Source organism: Salvelinus alpinus, chromosome 33 (genome assembly GCF_045679555.1).
Source record: "Salvelinus alpinus chromosome 33, SLU_Salpinus.1, whole genome shotgun sequence".
Classification (NCBI taxonomy): Eukaryota; Metazoa; Chordata; class Actinopteri; order Salmoniformes; family Salmonidae; genus Salvelinus; species Salvelinus alpinus.
Window position 1 is genome coordinate 20,420,928 of NC_092118.1, and position 20,561 is coordinate 20,441,488.

Consider the following 20,561-nt stretch of genomic DNA (forward strand, 5'->3'; position numbering starts at 1 on the left):
TTTCTGTCCTCTGGTCTGTGACTGATGTTAAGTGAGTCTGCCAGTGTGTCAGGGGGATATTAAGGCTCTGTGATGTTAATTTATCTCACTGTGACTTGATGAAAGATGCCCTCCTCCCCTGTGTGAGTGAGAGATGTCACTTTGTTCTGCCAGAGTGGAGCACAGTGTGTTTTGATAGGCCAATTCATCTGAGCCCCCTCATATAGCCTACACCAGAGCTCTGCTCAGCAACAACCTCTGTAACCACACCACAAGGTTGGGTTCAATCCCATGTCAATGCCAGGCTGAGGCAATGCAGGAAATCGAATCAATTGAAATTCAATTTGGCGGCAGGTAGGCTAGTGGTTATGAGCATTGGGCTAGTAACCGAAAGGTCACTGGTTTGAATCCCGAGCTGGCTAGGTGAAACATCTGTCAGCGTCTGCTAAATGACTAAAATGTCAAATTTAAACCGATCATTGTCATAGAAAATCTTGGGAATGTGCTGTTTGTTTGTGTGCTTCCATTGCATCAGGAAATTAATTGGAAGTGACCTTGACTCTGTCCAGCTGGTTGAACCCCCAGTGGTTATTTGGCTGGAAGCCTGGAACATAATATTAAGTCAAGACAATCATCCAAAATACATAATCAAATTTGAAGTTTTGTATTGGCCTAGTCAAAGTGCAGACCTAATCCCAATATGACAGGACTTGAAACAAGCAGATCATGCTTGAAAACGCATAGATGTCGCTGAGTTAAAGTAGTTCTGCATGCAAGAGTGTGCCTAAATTCCTCTACAGCGATGTGAGAGACTGATCAACAACTACAGGAAGCATTTGGTTGCAGCGGTGGCACAACCAGTTATAGTGTAAGGGGGCAATTACATCGGAGCATGGACTCTACAAGGTATCGAAAGCTTTCCACAGCAATGCTGGCCCATGTTGACACTGCTTCCCACAATTGTGTCAAGTTGGCTGGATGTCCTTTGGGTGGTGGACCATTCTTGATACTCACAGGAAACTGTTGTGTGAAAAACCCAGCAGTTTTGCAGTTCTTGACACAAACCGGTATGCCTGGCACCTACTGCCATAACCCATTCCAAGGCACTTAAATATTTTGTCTTCCCCATTCACCTTCTGAATGGCACACATACACAATCCATGTCTCAATTGTCTCATGGCTTAAACATCTTTCTTTAACTCTCAGGGATAGGCGTCCCGCTAGCGGAACAACTTTCGGTGAAACAGGAGGGCGCGCGATTCTAATACATTTTAAACATTTAGGAACATAAGTGTCTTTATATCGGTTAAAAGCTTAAATTCTTGTTAATCTAACTGCACTGTCCGATTTACAATAGGCTTTACAGCGAAAGCATGCCATGCGATTGTTTGAGGACTGCACCCCACATCAAAATATTTTTCCACCAGCACAGGTTTCATAAATTCACAAACAGCGATTAAATATTCACCTACTTAAAAAAAAATCTTCCTCTGATTTGTCATCCAACGGGTCCCAGCTACAACATGTAGTTTCGTTTTGTTAGATCGAATCCTTCTTTATATCCCAAAAAGTCTGTTTAGTTGGCGCCATCGATTTGAGTAATCCACTCGTTCAACATGCAGAGAAAGGAATCCAAAAAGCTACTGCTAAACTTTGTTAAAACGAGTCAAAATACGTTTCTCATATTTCATAAGGAAAGAAGTATGTTCAATAGGAAAACAATATTAGCAGGTGCGCGTCCTCTTCGTCGCGCACATAGACTGATTTCCAAGTCTGTATCCCAGTACTAAAACTCATTCTTCCCCGTTTGGGAAGAAACAAGCCTGAAACCTTGAACAAAGACTACTGACATCCAGTGGAAACCATAGGAATTGCATACTGGGAGCTAGATTACTTTTATCCCTATACGTTCGATTGGAAGAGCATGCGCTCTCAAAAATTTTATTCTGGTTGGTTTTTCTTTGTATTCTCTCCTACCATATCTATTGTGTTAGTCTTCCTACATTATTTTAACATTTCTACAAACTTCAGAGTTTTCTTTCCAATGGTACCAATTATATGCATATCCTGGCTTCAGGGCCTGAGCAACAGGCAGTTTTCTTTAGGCACGTCAGTCAGGCGGAAATTGAGAAAAATAGACCTTAGCCTGAATTAACCTGTCTCCACTTCATCTACACTGGTTGAAGTGGATTTAACACAATTCATTAATAAGGCATCATAGCTTTCAGCTGAATTCACCTGGTCAGTCTGTCAGTGTACATTCCTCATTAAAGAAGACTTCACAAACCATTTCTTCAGCACCTCCAAAAGCCCACTTTCATCCTAGACCAGACTGGATGACCGTGGCATGTTTGCTTTGTTCCCTCCATTGGAGCAGCAACCCACAGTCTGTAAAGGCCCACTCACTCGCTGGATGTGATTGACTGGGCTGCTGACCCAACCAGTTATGTCCTCCACATTCTCTGAATGAGGAGGCCAAATAAGCACATTGTGTGGCTCTGAGATGGACTGCTGCTCTGCTGCGTTGCTGGCCAGTCGACTTGCCACCATTGTGTGATTCCTGACCCTAAGATGTCTTGCAACATGAGAGACACCAAATGGTCTCTCCTGGATCATTTTCAACCTTTTTAGATATGTTCATACGCCTTTAGTTGTGCAAATGGATCAAAATGCCCTTGTCTCGTGGAAAGAACATTTTGCATCAAAAGGATCGCACGTCTTGGTTTCTGGAAGATGTTCAGATTGGGATATTTTCAGCGTCCTTTAATTTTACCCTAGCAACATCACATGCCAGAAGAACGTGTCAGATCGATCTAGGTGGATATGTATTTGTCAGAGGCAGATGTGACTGGGCTCAAGACAGACTGGTGTTATAAGCTTGGGCTTGCCCTACATCCTTTCAGACATCTGAGCTGTGCCTTATCTGCTGCATCGCTGGCCTGCTTTCCTACCGCTACAAAGGGATGGATCACTTACAAACACTGCCTGGACAGATTAACATACCTGCCCTGGTATGAAAGTGGAGATTAACCTCTAACGAGTCACAACCCCGGATCCGGGATCCCCCCCATCAAAAAAGCTGACTAGCATAGCCTAGCCTAAAGCCACAGGGATATCATATAATCAAATGTTCATGAAATCACAAGTCCAAGACACCAAATGAAAGATACAGATCTTGTGAATCCAGCCATCATTTCCGATTTTTTAAATGTTTTACAGGGAAGACACAATATGTAAATCTATTAGCTAACCACGTTAGCAAAAGACAACTTTTTTTTCTCCACCATTTTTTTCCTGCATGGGCAGCTATCACAATTTCGACTAAATAAAGATATATATAGCCACTAACCAAGAAACAACTTCATAAGATGACAGTCTGATAACATATTTATGGTATAGCATATGTTTTTTTAGAAAAATGTGCATTTTTCAGGTATAAATCACAGTTTACCATTGCAGCCACTATCACAAAACTCACCCAAAGCGACTAGAATAACTACAGAGAGCAACGTGTATTACCTAATTACTCATCTTAAAACATTTCTGAAAAATACACAGCGTACAGCAAATGAAAGCCCAACATCTTGTGAATCCAGACGATATTTCAGATTTTCTAAGTGTTTTACAGCGAAAACACAATATATTAGCATACCACATGAGCTAACATCACCCCAGCATTGATTCAAGGCAAAAAGCGCGATAACGTTATCACCACCAAAATATATTAATTTTTTCACTAACCTTCTCAGAATTCTTCAGATGACAGTCCTGTAACATCATATTACACAATGCATATAGAGTTTGTTCGAAAATTTGCATATTTAGCATCACAAATCGTGGTTATGCTATGTAATCAGTCAAAACATGGCATGCATTCTGGCCGGTGCCATCTTGGAAGGGCACCTAAGTTTACGATTATTTATTGATTAGATTGACTAAAAAAATACAGGTTGGACAGCTAATGAAAGATGCATTGGTTATTAATGCAACCGCTGATTTAGATTTTTTAAATTAACGTTACTAGACATACAGTGTGCGTTACAGCCAGACTAGTGCCGCAATAATGGCCGAAAAATGCGTTTACATTTTTCCACATAAATACGGAATAAAATCATAAATAGCTCTTACTTTTGGACGAGCTTCCATCAGAATCTTGGGCAAGGTGTCCTTTTGTCCAAAAGAATTGTTGCTTTGTTGTAAAACGTCCACTTCAACTTCGGAACTAGCAGCTAACAGTAGCTACGTGGCACACACATGTCCAAATCCTCAAACGCAATACTACGAAAATTCCGAAAATAGCAATATACTCGCATAAACTGATATAAATCGGTTTCAAATAACTTCGTTATGATGTTTCTAACACCTATACCGAATTAAATTACAGACGGACATATCTAAGGCCGATAACTGAGCATTTCAAAATGCTATCCTGAGATCTTGCTTTGCGTAATGGCGGAAGTCGAAAAGAGAGCGCACCTCGTTCCTTGCCCTTTTATAAGCTCTGAGAAATACGTAGAAACACCATTCCACTTCTCATTGGTTACTGACATCCAGGGGAAGGCGGGTGCAGTTCATTTCGATCCATAGGGCACACACAGAGCTTTAAACTGATCCGAGATCAGAGCCTAGTTTTCAGACCTTCGCATGTCCTGTCATGATTTTCGCTGTAGAAAGAGTTCTGGTTCACCCACAGACATAATTCAAACGGTTTTAGAAACTAGAGATTGTTTTCTATCCAATAGTAATAATAATATGCATATTGTACGAGCAAGAATTGAGTACGAGGCAGTTTAATTTGGAGACGCAAAATGTCGAAGTTGAAACAGCACCCCCTGTAGTGACAAGAAGTTCATTGCCAATCTTCCATTGTCAGTTCACACTGATAGCGGTGTACTAGCTGCCAGACTACATGTGTGTGTGTGTGTTTTCACTTACCTTTGTCGTGTGTGTGAGAGAGAGTCGTTCTTTAGATGTGTTTTGAATTTTCTTTGAATTACTTCTACACCTTCTACCCTTCACCATTCAAGCATGTTGTTAAAAGGGCCTCTGGTCCTGCAGTTAAGCCAGGTTCCATGACACTTGTTAGTGGGACATTGAGCACTCGGGTAACTCTGACATTAATCTTTGACTCGCAGCTCATAGCAGCGTCTAAAGAGATCTCCGAAGGATTGGTTGATCCACTGCCACAGTGCAGCGCTCTCTGATCCTCTTGTTTAACAGGGCCTGGTCTTCGCCCTGTGGGTTTAATGAAGGGAATACATTAGCCTAGCCTAACGCCCATCAGTCAGGCCTGGATAAATGAGGTTAAAGTGTTGCGGAGGTTGTTTGAGTACAGCTGACCCCCCAGAATTAAATGGCAGTTACAAGACGTCCCACTATAAGACAGGTACTGGAGGCATTAAGTCCCTTTCATATTCTTTAATTGCTCATCGAGGGCCATGGCTAACAGCTTTCATATGCTGCTGCTTTCATAGAGCTCTGGTGGCTCAGTCTGTGTTCCATAGAGCCACATGCTGAGACCACATGCAAGTTATCAATGGAGGGTGTCAGTCTCTCTCAGCCCACTGGGGTATTTCCCGTGGGCTATGATAGAACACCATAGTACTGGTTTATTTACTCACCCTGAATGAGAGCCTGCTGGCTGGGCTGCTTTCCTTGGCAGTGGAGCTGCTCTCTGCTGCTCTGGTGTATCCTACCCCTGGCATTATCCGCTCCCACTGATTGTCCTGGGGAGCTGATGGTTTGGAGGACGTTTAGTATCCGTGTCCATCCGGTGGAGCAGAGTGAGCGGAGGAATGAACCTGACTGGAATGTGGTGGTCCACATTCTCCACCGATCCCCTACAGTGCTGAGAGATCAAACCGGAGAGGCACAGACCCAATGAAAAGTCCTTTTGTGGAAATGGCAAATCTAATTTGTTTCCCCCACCGTAAGATGGTAGCATGTCAGTTCATTTTGCCTTTCCTTGCTGCCGGCAGGCCCTGCGGCCCCAGACTCAAGGTCAGGCCTGCTGGAAGGGAACAGTCTAGTGTTTCATGACCCTCGCTCACTGACTGACTGTTTTTCTCTGGGCTACAGCTGAGTCGGAACAGCTGAGAGGCAGCCAGAGCCAAGGACTTGTCTATATGAGTTTGTTTTTTGTCGATGGCCATCTTAGACCACAGTATCACAGGGAGTGCATTCCTACACAACCTCCTGAATCTGTTAATTTACTCTCTCCAAGAGCTCCATTCATAGATAATGCACACTGCCTGGAGACAATTATGTAGTTTGTAGCTAATGTACACTGTGTTTATATGGGTAAATCACATCAAGATGAGGACTTATATTCTCTCCTTCCCCCCCTGTTCTCTCTCTCGTTCATTCGCTCTCTCTCGTTCATTCACTCTCACTCTTGCTCGTTTTCTCTCTGTCGTTCTTTGTCTTTCTCTCTCTCTTTCCCTCCCTCCCTCTCTCCGCCTCTTTCTCCCTCCAGGCATGGGACTCGTTGTGCAGGTGAGGTGGCAGCGATGGCCAACAATGGGATCTGTGGAGTCGGGGTGGCTTACAACGCCAAGATTGGAGGTACAGTACCATAGAACAGAGGGCGATTGATGTCATCTCTCTGTTTCTCCTCCATTTTATCTTTCAATTCTTCACGTTTTCTGACTGCTAAGACAGCTGAAATACGCATGTGTGCTGCCTCCGTACTATCCTGAGCTCAGTTTGAGCAGGAGTTGCTCAAGGATAACTCTTCCTCCTCCACTTCTCGCCCGAGATGACAGTGAGGCTCTATGAACATTAGGTGTGTGTGATAATCTGTGTGCAGCGTGGCTCCTCTGAGCCCATGCCTCAGTGTAAGCGTGTGTAATCCCTTTAATTAGAGCCATCTCTTTTATCCAGTCAGTTCATGCTCTCATCTCATTACCCCTCTGCATGTTTTATCTGTCCATGCCGCTGCATGTTTCCAGCTGTCACAGCCTGGCTAAATCCAACTCATAGTTTTAGTCCTTATTGGTCACATCCAATAGCTGCCTGCCGCCACTTCTCTACTGTCTGGAGTAGTACTGTCTCATTTAAACCATGAACATACATACAAGTCTTATTCGGTTAGTTGAAAAATGAAGTCTGCAGAAGTTTTAACAGTGTATGCCTCCTGCATTCAGCCTCTTCAGCACGACTGCTTCCTTTATAAAGGTAGACTCCTGGGCAGTGATTAAACAGTCTGCCTTGGAACCTGCGTGTTAATGAGATGGTTAATGAGCAGCAGCTTCTGCTCACCTTCCCCACTCAGAGGACAGAAACTTTCTGACCAACCACAGTCCTTCCAAGACTGCAGCAAGGGTGCCCTGTCAGGCGTAAAGGAGAGTGAAGCAGAGGAACAGCAGGCTGTGTGTGTGTGTGTGTGTGTGACCTACCCGCAGGCTTGGCCCAGTCCGGCAGCTGCCTGTTAATAAGTGAGTAGAAATACCCACTTCTAGAAATAAATATTTGTTTATTTTTTATTTAACCAGGTAGGCTAGTTGAGAACAAGTTCTCATTTACAACTGCGACCTGGTCAGGATAAATCAAAGCAGTGCAACACAAACAACAACATAGAGTTACACATGGAATAAACAAACATAGAGTCAATAATACAGTAGAAAAAGTCTATATACAAATGAGGTAGGATAACGGCGGTAAGGCAATAAATAGGCCATAGTGGCGAAATAATTACAATATAGCAATTAAACACTGGAGTGATAGATGTGCAGAAGATGAGTGTACAAGTAGAGATACTGGGGTGCAAAGGAGCAAAAAAAAATTATAATATGGGGATGAGGTAGTTGGATGGGCTATTTACTAAGCTGGTGCTTAACCTGTCTAGCCCCCGGGTTCCGCCACATTCCACTGAAAAGGCAGCAAGAAATTCCAAATTTTTTGTTGTTGAAATATTTAACTTTCACACATTAACAAGTCCAATACAGCAAATGAAAGATAAACATCTTGTGAATCCAGCCAACATGTCCGATTTAAAAAAAAATGTTTTACAGCGAAAACACCACGTATATTTATGTTAGCTCACCACCAAATACAAAAAAGCACAGACATTTCTTTCACAGCACAGGTAGCTTGCACAAAACCCCCAAATAGAGATAGAATTAGTCACTAACCAAGAAACAACTTCATCAGATGACAGTCTTATAACATGTTATACAATAAATCTATGTTTTGTTCGAAAAAATTGCATATTTCAGGTATAAATCATAGTTTTACTTTGCAGCTACAATCACAAATATCACCAAAGCAGCTAGAATAACTACAGAGAGCAATGTGAAATACCTAAATACTCATCATAAAACATTTATGAAAAATACATGGTGTACAGCAAATGAAAGACAAACATCTTGTGAATCCAGCCAATATTTCAGATTCTTTAAGTGTTTTACAGCGAAAACACAATATAGCATTATATTAGCTTACTACAATAGCCAACCACACAACCGCGTTCATTCACTGCAAAGGTAGCGATCGCAAAAAAACAGCAAAAGATATACATTTATTCACTAACCTTGACAAACGTCATCAGATGACAGTCCTATAACATCATATTACACAATACATACAGTGGGGAGAACAAGTATTTGATACACTGCCGATTTTGCAGGTTTTCCTACTTACAAAGCATGTAGAGGTCTGTAATTTTTATCATAGGTACACTTCAACTGTGAGAGACGGAATCTAAAACAAAAATCCAGAAAATCACATTGTATGATTTTTAAATAATTAATTTGCATTTTATTGCATGACATAAGTATTTGATCACCTACCAACCAGTAAGAATTCCGGCTCTCACAGACCTGTTAGTTTTTCTTTAAGAAGCCCTCCTGTTCTCCACTCATTACCTGTATTAACTGCACCTGTTTGAACTCGTTACCTGTATAAAAGACACCTGTCCACACACAATCAAACAGATTCCAACCTCTCCACAATGGCCAAGACCAGAGAGCTGTGTAAGGACATCAGGGATAAAATTGTAGACCTGCACAAGGCTGGGATGGGCTACAGGACAATAGGCAAGCAGCTTGGTGAGAAGGAAACAACTGTTGGCGCAATTATTAGAAAATGGAAGAAGTTCAAGATGACGGTCAATCACCCTCGGTCTGGGGCTCCATGCAAGATTTCACCTCGTGGGGCATCAATGATCATGAGGAAGGTGAGGGATCAGCCCAGAACTACACGGCAGGACCTGGTCAATGACCTGAAGAGAGCTGGGACCACAGTCTCAAAGAAAACCATTAGTAACACACTACGCCGTCATGGATTAAAATCCTGCAGCGCACGCAAGGTCCCCCTGCTTAAGCCAGTGCATGTCCAGGCCCGTCTGAAGTTTGCCAATGACCATCTGGATGATCCAGAGGAGGAATGGGAGAAGGTCATGTGGTCTGATGAGACAAAAATATAGCTTTTTGGTCTAACTCCACTCGCCGTGTTTGGAGGAAGAAGAAGTATGAGTACAACCCCAAGAACACCATCCCAACCGTGAAGCATGGAGGTGGAAACATCATTCTTTGGGGATGCTTTTCTGCAAAGGGGACAGGACGACTGCACCGTATTGAGGGGAGGATGGATGGGGCCATGTATCGCGAGATCTTGGCCAACAACCTCCTTCCCTCAGTAAGAGCATTGAAGATGGGTCGTGGCTGGGTCTTCCAGCATGACAACGACACGAAGCACACAGCCATGGCAACTAAGGAGTGGCTCCGTAAGAAGCATCTCAAGGTCCTGGAGTGGCCTAGCCAGTCTCCAGACCTGAACCCAATAGAAAATCTTTGGAGGGAGCTGAAAGTCCGTATTGCCCAGCGACAGCCCCGAAACCTGAAGGATCTGGAGAAGATCTGTAGGGAGGAGTGGGCCAAAATCCCTGCTGCAGTGTGTGCAAACCTAGTCAAGAACTACAGGAAACGTATGATCTCTGTAATTGCAAACAAAGGTTTCTGTACCAAATATTAAGTTCTGCTTTTCTGATGTATCAAATACTTATGTCATGCAATAAAATGCAAATTAATTACTTAAAAATCATACAATGTGATTTTCTGGATTTTTGTTTTAGATTCCGTCTCTCATAGTTGAAGTGTACCTATGATAAAAATTACAGACCTCTACATGCTTTGTAAGTAGGAAAACCTGCAAAATCGGCAGTGTATCAAATACTTGTTCTCCCCACTGTATATGTTTTGTTCGAAAATGTGCATATTTAGCGGTACAAATCGTGGTTTTACAATGTGAATACGTAGTCAAAATGCACAAAATTGTCCGGAGAAATCTTGGACAGTCACCTAATCTAATAACTCATCATAAACTTTACTAAAAAATACATGTTGTACAGCAAATGAAAGATACACTAGTTCTTAATGCAACCGCTGTTAGATTTTTAAAAATAACTTTAGTACGGCATACAGCTTACGTTATAGCGAGACAAATATGACTAAACATTTTCAACAGAAATACGAAATAACATCATAAATGGTTCCTACTTTTGATGAGCTTCCATCAGAATGTTGTACAAGGGGTCCTTTGTCCAGAATAATCGTTGTTTGGTTGTAGAATGTCCTCTTCTCCTGTCGAATTAGCAACCAAAGCTAGCCATGTGGCGCAAACGTGCCCAACTTCACATGACGCAAAGAAAAGAAAATTCCGAAAATCGCAATTAAACGTTCAATAAACTGATATAACTCGGTTTAAAATAACTACTTTATGTTTTTATCACATATCAAATAAAATCAAAGCCGGAGATATCTAACGTCTATACCGAAAGCTTTTCAGAACGCAATCTGGGGTTCCTTCTCGCGCCTTCCAAGACAATGAAAATTCCAGACACGTCATTCCAAAAGCTCTTGTTCGGCCTCAGATCAAGCTAGACACCCCATTCCACCTCTCACTGCCTGTTGACATCTAGTGGAAGGCGTATGCAGTGCATGTAGATCCATAGATTTCAGGCAAATTAATAGGAAGGCCCTGGAACAGAGCCTCGATTTCAGATTTTTCACTTCCTTACAGGAAGTTTGCTGCAAAATGAGTTCTGTTTTACTCACAGATATAATTCAAACGGTTTTAGAAACTAGAGTGTTTTCTATCCAATAGTAATAATAATATGCATATTGTACGAGCAAGAATTGAGTACGAGGCTGTTTAAATTGGGCACGATTTTTTCCCAAAGTGAAAATAGCGCCCCCTATCCCAAAGAAGTTAAAGCTAGTGAGGGAGATATGAGTCTCCAGCTTCAGTGATTTTTGCAGTTCGTTCCAGTCATTGGCAACAGAGAACTGGAAGGAAAGAAGGAGGAATTGGCTTTGGGGGTGACCAATGAAATATACTTGCTGGAGCGCGTGCTACGGGTGGGTGCTGCTATGGTGACCAGTGAGCTGAGATAAGGGGGAACTTTACCTAGCAGGGTCTTGTAGATGACCTGGAGCCAGTGGGTTTGGCGACGAGTATGAAGCGAGGGCCAGCCAACGAGAGCGTACAGGTCGCAGTGGTGGGTAGTATATGGGGCTTTGGTGACAAAACGGATGGTACTGTGATAGACTGCATCTAATTTGCTGAGTAGAGTATTGGAGGCTATTTTGTAAATGACATCGCCGAAGTCAAGGATCAGTAGGATGGTCAGTTTTACTAGGGTATGTTTGGCAGCATGAGTGAAGGATGCTTTGTTGCGAAATAGGAAGCTGATTCTAGATTTCATTTTGGATTGGAGATGCTTGATATGAGTCTGGAAGGAGAGTTTACAGTCTAGCCAGACACCTAGGTATTTGTAGTTGTTCACATATTCTAAGTCAGAACCGTCCAGAGTAGTGATGCTGAGCGGGCGGGCAGATGTGGGCAGCGATCTGTTGAAGAGCATGCATTTAGTTTTACTTGCATTTAAGAGCAGTTGGATGCCATGGAAGGAGTGTTGTATGGCATTGAAGCTCGTCTGGAGATGAGTTAATACAGTGTCCAAAGAAGGGCCAGAAGTATACAGAATGGTGTCGTCTGCGTAGAGGTGGATCAGAGAGTCACCAGCAGCAAGAGCGACATCATTGATGTATAACGAGAAAAGAGTCGGCCCGAGGATTGAACCCTGTGGCACCCCCATAGACTGCCAGAGATCCGGACAACAGGCCCTTCGATTTGACACACTGAACTCTGTCTGAGAAGTAGTTGGTGAACCAGGCGAGGCAGTCATTTGAGAAACCAAGGCTGTTGAGTCTGCCGATAAGAATGTGGTGATTGACAGTCGAAAGCCTTGGCCAGGTCGATGAATAAGGCTGCACAGTATTGTCTCTTATCGACGGCGGTTATGATATCGTTTAGAACCTTGAGCGTGGCTAAGGTGCACCCATGACCAGCCCGGTAACCAGATTGCATAGCGGAGAAGGTACGGTGGGATTCGAAATGGTTGGTGATCTGTTTGTTAACTTGGCTTTCGAAGACTTTAGAAAGGCAGGGTAGGATAGATATAGGTCTGTAGCAGTTTGGGTCTAGAGTGTCTCCCCCTTTGAAGAGGGGGATGACCGCGGCAGCTTTCCAATCTTTGGGGATCTCAGACGATACGAAAGAGGTTGAACAGGCTAGTAATAGGGGTTGCAACAGTTTCGGCTGATAATTTTAGAGAGGGTCCAGATTGTCTAGCCCGGCTGATTTCTAGGGGTCCAGATTTTGCAGCTCTTTCAGAACATCGGCTATCTGGATTTGGGTGAAGGAGATTTGCACTGCCCCTTCACCAGCTCTCATACCATACACACCTACACAAACACAACTATGTCTTACTATACACGTGAGGACTTTTTGCCGACCAACAATTGATTCCCATTCAAAATCCTATTTTACACCTTACCCTAAACCTAACCCTAATTCTAAACCTAACCCCTAAGTTAACTTTTTTACAAGTGAGGACCAGAGAAATGTCCTCACTTCTCTGAATTGTATTGGTTTATTATTCTTGTGTGGCATTCTGGTACTCACAAGTATAGTAAAACGTGTGTACACACACACACACACACACACACACACACACACACACACACACAGGGAGAGATTCATCTAATATCCTATCACTCTATGGCAGTGACTACCAATGAAAGGCAGGTCTTTGTCATCCCACCAGAAATCCTACCACTATTCCAGAGCACAAACTGTAAGCTCAAGCTTTGACCTTAAGATTTAGAAAGCTGTATTGGCTTCATCCCACCTATAGAAGAATCCCTGTGTGTTGGTGGAGGTAAGGGGTAGCAGAGATGGGCGCAGCGCTCCCCAGATAATGGGCTATCTCCTCCTATAAAACGATTTGCTCGTTTCGTTCTGAGCTCTACGGGGACCCTGAGTCAGTGCCCTCGCCGCTGGATGCCTTTGGAGAACTTCAAAGGGCTGAACTTTGTTTGTTTACTTTAACCGGTATAAAGGCAGTATGGATAGCTTGACCCTCCATGCATCAAAGCAGCCGACGCGTTTGTTTTGAAGATGTCTGCCTTCGATTTCTCAGCTTTCTGTCTGCTGGGCTGGGATGAGGGTGCGGAGAGAAAGAGGATGAGGAGGCTCTGAAAACTGCCCTAGAGGCTGGCGCTAGAAAACGTTCCAAATTAAATTCAGAATCGATGGCTTTAATATACAAAAAGCGCTGGCATATCCCAATTCAAGTGTCCCTCTTCTGCAGAGGGGATTTGTGCAAAGCAAAGTCCACCCGGATTCAAACTTCATCTGTTTTCTTGGGAGGGAAACAGAATGTTCTCATTTATCACCTGTAAACGAACCTTCAGTATCAGCGCTTCTTCAGATCTAAGGCTTATTTATCACCAACTCTGCTGCTGACTGTTTGTTTTTCTGTGGAACACTTGCTACCACAGGTTTTGGTATTTGAGTTTAACCTCACCTGCATTTCTCTTCAAAGAAAAGGAGTAGATGGTTACTAGATTGTGTGTGTGTGTAGGAGTGCGTATGCTGGACGGCGAGGTGACCGACGTGGTGGAGGCCCAGTCTCTCAGTCTGAACCCACAGCACATCCACATCTACAGTGCCAGCTGGGGCCCAGAGGATGATGGGAAGACGGTGGATGGGCCCGCCAAGCTCGCCAAGGAGGCCTTCCTGCGCGGAGTGACCGAGGTGTGTGTAAATATCTGTGTGTTCTGGGCCTCAGTTGTGTGCCGCGTTCCCAATGCCTGCCTCACCATCAATAGTTTGTGTGTGACTTCCTCTACACACAGCCAGTAATTAGGTAGTAAACTATTCAGCCATTTTGAAGGACAAAGGCGGCTTGAACAACGCAAGCGCACTTCATGACCCAGACGATTATGAATGGGGAAATTTTATTTGGTCACAGTGGAAGTATCAGGCTTTCTAAACTCCACTAAGGATAAAATAATAAATGGCCTGAACAAATACTGTAGGAAAAAGAATCCTCAATACAAAGTACTGAAAATATTGTACATTCATAACCACCTAAAGTGCACTTTACACAATCATTTCTCTTCACATCACTACCGTACCACAATTGTAGAAGTGATTTCAGAATCTGAGTGGGAGGATATTTGTGTTATGAGAATATCTCAATAAAACGGCATTGAGCTCAGGTCACGTGCACATTTTCTTTTGCATGTGAAAGGCTAACAGATGTAAATAGTTCATGGGGCTTTAACGTTACTGTGGCAGGATTCAGAGAGACTGAAGTCTTAGCTCCAGCTCCTCCGTCTCACATGGGCATCCGGGCAGAGCATTGGCATACTGCCAACCCTGAGACAATGACATACTGCCAACCCTGAGACGTTACCTGTGTGTGTGTGTGAGAGAGACTATTGCTTTTTGGCATTTTGATCACTACTTAAAGAGCAGGATGGTTACTGGTCCTGGTCTTTCGTGTCAATAGGAAACAGTAGCTGGTTTGCTGAAGGCTCAGTCCTTTTAATGGGCTTCTTACTGTATACAGCCTCCACCCAAAAAATGTGATTACAAATGCTTATACTATAGTTAACTTCTTTTGGCTCAAATCCCGTTAACGGGATCGATTTGACAACAGCCAGTGAAACTGCAGGGTGCCAAATTCAAACAACAGAAATCTCATAATTAAAATTCCCATACAAGTATTATACACCATTTTAAAGATATAAACATCTTGTTAATCCAACCACAGTGTCCGATTTCAAAAAGGCTTTACAGCGAAAGCATACCTTGCGATTTATGTAAGGTTAGCCTAGTCACAGAAAACACAGCCATTTTCCAGCCAAAGAGAGGAGTCACAAAAAGCAGAAATAGAGATTAAATTAATCACTAACCTTTGATCTTCATCAGATGGCACTCATAGGACTTCATGTTACACAATACATGTATGTTTTGTTCGATAAAGTTCATATTTATATCCAAAAATCTCAGTTTACATTGGCGCGTTATGTTCAGTAATGTTTTGCTTTCAAGACATCCAGTGATTTTGCAGAGAGCCACATCAATTTACAGGAATACTCATCATAAACGTTGATGAAAGATACAAGTGTTATGCATAGAATTAAAGATATACTTCTCCTTAATGCAACCGCTGTGTCAGATTTCAAAAAAGCTTTATGGCAAAAGCACACCATGCGATAATTTGAGTACAGCGCTCAGCCACCATACAGATACCCGCCATGTTGTGGAGTCAACAAAAGTCAGAAATAGCATTATAAATATTCACTTACCTTTGATCTTCATCAGAATGCACTCCCAGGAATCCCAGTTCCACAATAAATGTTAGTTTTGTTCGATAAAGTCCATAATTTATGTCCAAATGCCTCCTTTTTGTTTGCGCGTTTAGTCCAGTAATCCAAATGCACAAGGCTCTAAGTTCTATTACAGTTCGTAGAAACATGTCAAACGATGTATAGAATCAATCTTTAGGATGTTTTTATCATACATCTTCAATAATGTTTCAACCGGACAATTCCTTTGTCTTTAGAAATGAAAAGGAACGGAGCTCGCGCTCACGGCTGCGCGCGTGACTAAACTAATGGCTTTCTGCCAGACCCCTTAGTCAAACAGCTCTTATTCACTCCCCCTTCACAGTAGAAGCCTGAAACAACGTTCTAAAGACTGTAGACATCTAGTGGAAGCCTTAGGAAGTGCAATATGACCCCATTTACACTATATTGGATAGGCAATCACTTGAAAAACTACAAACCTCAGATTTCCCACTTCCTGGTTGGATTTGTCTCAGGCTTTTGCCTGCCATATGAGTTCTGTTATACTCACAGACATCATTCAAACAGTTTTAGAAACTTCAGAGTTATCTATCCAAATGTACTAATTATATGCATATTCTAGCTTCTGGGCCTGAGTAACAGGCAGTTTACTCTGGGCACCTTATTCATCCAAGCTACTCAATACTGCCCCCCATTCCCAAAAGTTAAGCAATAAGGCACGAGGGGGTGTGTTTAGTCTTTGTATGTGTGAGTGGAGGGAACAGTAAGCATCCAGACTGCAGACGTATAGGGGCCATATGCCAGGCTCTCTGTAGTGTACACATGGGAGCCTGCATCCATCTGATCCCAGCTCTAAGGGTAAGAGGGTGTGAGAGAGCCAGTCATAAAGCATTGAGCCGAGCCACAGAGAGCCAGGGCCAACGGGCCATTCAGACGAAGAACCATCAGACCTTATGGGGCAAACCCCATCTGAGGGCCGTTACTGGTGCTCTGTCTGCCTCCCTTTTATTACAGGCCTGTCAAATAAAAAGCATATGGCATGTAAACACATACTATTCTATAGGGAGCCATGGCGTCATCAGTAGCTCCAGTCTGTTGTTTACACTGTTCATGATGGTTGCGTGTGATGGTCAATGTGTAGACGCTGCACCACCCAGCACAATGGAGCATTCTGTTGGACTTTGATATTTATTCACTGTGAATGCTGAATAGCACAGATTTATTGCTCCGGGTTTGTTGACATACGGTCCCTGTTGTCTTGTATTGCGGCCGTGGTACATTAAAGCTCTTTGGATTCAAAGCGTCTGAGTGATCACACGGTCCTGTGATGTATGGATGAGCTGTGGCAGGCCTTTCAGAGATGGACCCTGGAAATAGTTGTGCTGTAGTATCAATGGGAATCTAATTTAGATTGAATGACACCTGTGTTCCCCTCTTTCATTAGCTGCACCACACCAAGATACACATGCATGTGGTCATGTACGTCAGAAAGGCCTGTCTAGAAGTGGTTGTCTAGGTTTGTTATTGACTCTGTTCTGTCTGTCCGTCTCCCTCTCCCTCTAGGGTCGTGGGGGCCTGGGCTCCATCTTTGTGTGGGCGTCAGGGAACGGCGGGCGTGAGAAGGACAGCTGTAACTGTGACGGCTACACCAACAGCATCTACACCCTGTCCATCAGCAGCTCCACCCAGAACGGCAACGTGCCCTGGTACAGCGAGGCCTGCTCCTCCACCCTCGCCACAACCTACAGCTCTGGCAACCTCAACGAGAAACAGATAGTGAGTTCAGTAGACACGTGGTCGCGCACACACATACATACACACACACATATACACTTACAGTGGCAAACGGAGCGGGGAACACGGATTTTGATTAATAAACATACTGAACACACACTCATTCACTCCCAGTGTGAGCGTCATGAGGAGAGCGGGAAACGTTTGTCTGTACAGTCTGAAAATGGGCATGTCAGAAAGCAGAACATTAAACTGAGTGGTGGTGTGCATTTAGGGTGGAGGAGTGTGTGAGTCGGGGCTCCTGTCCTGTGAGATTCTTGTGCTCTGTGGTTCCAGGGCCTCAGTGGTATTATGTTGCTAACTGCAATGGGAGATCACACAGCTTCCACTGAGCTTTGAAGAGGAGGAAGTCTATTTTACAGCATATTAGTCAGGGGAATGATGTGTGCTTCAGTGAGAAGTAAGAATGGATGGATGGAAACTTTTGATGTATAGCCAGGGTGATTTATAGAACCAGGTTGACTTGGCTCCTGGGATCCGTAGAGTATCTCAGATGGTTGAACCCGGAGCCAAAGCACTAGTCCAGACTCTCTAGCTGTACTCTAGAGGTTTGAGCATTTCTGGATGTCCTAGTTAGCCTGTATCCTGTTGCACTTCTTTCTTATTTTTGTTGCACTTTGTCGGTGTTCCTATTGGTTTTAGTGCTCCTCCTTCCAGTCAGATAGACTTTAAGTCAAATGCTTACTGGACTGTTTGGTGATTCAAGGCAGGTTTTGTGTGTGTGTGTGTGTGTGTGTGTGTGTGTGTGTGTTCAGTCTGGAGGAATGACTGAGTCAGTTCTCACTGGCCTGCCTCAGACAGCCATGGCCTGCAGTGACACTATCTCTTTCCCACTTTCGTTCTTTTCTCTCTCTTCATAAACTCTTGCTCTTTGCACTCTTACCCACCCGCCCTCTGAGGCCCATTTGAATGAAGAACTGTAAAACGTTAAAATCCAATCTCCATGTCTCGCCCTTCCACACACACACACACACACACACACACACACACACACACACACACACACACACACACACACACACACACACACACACACAGGAGGGATGTGGAGGAAGGAAAGCCTCTCACTAGGAGAGATTACAGTACAATACTGTATAATGGACGTTCATCCCAACCTCTTGCCATGAGGCATGCTGTGCACACATGATTAATGAATTGGTGTGTTTCCACATTCATGATTAATCATGTTAACCATGTGTTGATAAATAAACATCTATCAAAGTAGATGTGGCTGAGTAGAATGTTTTTTATAGTGTATAACTTACACTCCTACTGATTGTTTCAATAGAAAGTTATTTTTGCCCATATATTAGGTGTTAACATTTCAGCCCGGTATGCGCAGCACCATATCTAACTATAAACTCTCTTCCTGTCAGGTGACAACGGACCTCAGACAGAAGTGTACTGACACCCACACGGGCACCTCCGCCTCGGCTCCACTGGCTGCTGGGATCATCGCCCTCGCACTGGAAGCCAAGTGAGTGACTCTTACCACCTGTCTGTCTATCTCTATCTGTGTCTCTGTCTGTCTTCCTTTGGTTGTCTAATGTTTGTCTCGATGTCCCCTTGCTTGTTCCTATTTTTCTCTCTATGATCTCTGTCTGTCTCTCCCTGAAGGAAGGCAACTGTCTTGTAATAATGCATTGTGGATCAGAATAGATTAGTCAGTTATCTCCTATCATTCTGCTATGTACGTGTCATCAGCTCAGCACTGTAGTCTGGTTAGGCAACGGGGCACGTGTGACCCGTTAAAAACCTCTGTAGTTCCCTGTCCATTAAAAGTGTCTGACTGTACTGCAGGGCTTTGACTTTCCCTTCAGTCAAAGCTGACCTTTAAATAAAAGAGAGCTGATGAGGTTTAAACTCACTGTTTCGCTGGGGTACTATACACTATTTGACTCTGTTTTACTGTAGGATTTTACTGTTGCTCTGCTGGGTGGAACTGCAGTAACACAGGGTTTTATACGGAGAACAGAGGAGAGTGTGGGAGAGCAGAGATGAGACTGACAGGGATCTCTGGTCTCTTTATCTTTTCAATGCAGTAACATTAAGCCTGATGTTCAACTCTTCTAGCACACTTGGGCACCTAATGCCATTTCCTTTGCAGTTTGTCGCTATGCATTGTGGTACAGTAGGATATGTTGTTGCATGTTGTACTGTCTTCATAATTATGTTAAGTGTATTTCAGATCTGGAATCTTCTATATTGATGAAAGGTATGGTTGTTGTGTGTGTGCAGTAAAAACCTGACATGGAGGGACATGCAGCACTTGGTCGTGAGGACCTCTCATCCCGCCCACCTCCTCACCAACGACTGGAATACCAATGGGGTCGGCCGAAAAGGTACAGCGAGGCGTTCCATTAGTTGAGCTCGGTTGACCATCACTCCCGTGCCCTGTCAGTTGCACAATGGAGACTGATCTATATTGTATTTACATCAATTGATTTAAAGTTGCCTACATTAAGCAATTACAGAAAGCCATGGCTCCAAAGTTCAGGGAGAGGTTTTACTGGGCACACAGCAGGGTACATGCAATAATCTAATAGTGAAGAGGCCCTTATTGAGTTGGAACTGGAATCGTGATGAAGTAGCCTTTCAGCAGTCTGATATCGATCTCTCTCTCTTTCCTTCTCTCTCTCTCCCTCTATCGCTCGATCTCAGTAAGCCACTCATATGGGTATGGTCTGCTTGATGCCAGTGCGATCGTGGCTCTGGCTGAGAACTGGACCAATGTTGGGCCCCAGAAAAAATGTGTGCTGTCCATGGTGGCAGAGCCCAGGTGAGCTGCACGCATACACTCACACAAAAGCTCTACCAACTCTACCTGTAATACCACCCACTGTTTGGCTGGCAGGAGCATCAGTACTAGCTTCATAGGGATTACATTGGTTTTGGGTATAGTACAGTTAACCTACCAGGTGATTAACATATAATAAACCTATGTGATCCTTAATAGAATAGGATGCTTCAGATTGTGTGTGTGAGAGTGTCACATCTGGGGGGGGGGGGTCGGCTGTGGAGGTGATGAGCGCTGCTGTGTGTGGGCTGGTTTGTGATGGGCATTAGGTGTGAGAGGTGCTCATGTGGGACCAAGCTGTCATACCTCAGTGTGACTGCACGTCATGT

General features: G+C 43.7%; 1 protein-coding gene across 4 annotated transcripts in view; it reads left to right on the forward strand.

The window, feature by feature from the left end:
- Window positions 1-20,561, forward strand: part of LOC139563237 (furin-1-like) — a 98,253-nt gene that overhangs the window by 67,181 nt on the left and 10,511 nt on the right. For all 4 annotated transcript variants that reach the window (XM_071381693.1, XM_071381694.1, XM_071381692.1 and 1 more), the window contains exons 7-12: window positions 6,455-6,543; window positions 13,907-14,079; window positions 17,205-17,417; window positions 18,812-18,912; window positions 19,674-19,777; window positions 20,097-20,214. In XM_071381693.1, coding sequence (XP_071237794.1) covers window positions 6,455-6,543; window positions 13,907-14,079; window positions 17,205-17,417; window positions 18,812-18,912; window positions 19,674-19,777; window positions 20,097-20,214 — 798 coding nt within the window. The remainder of the gene's footprint in view (window positions 1-6,454; window positions 6,544-13,906; window positions 14,080-17,204; window positions 17,418-18,811; window positions 18,913-19,673; window positions 19,778-20,096; window positions 20,215-20,561) is intronic.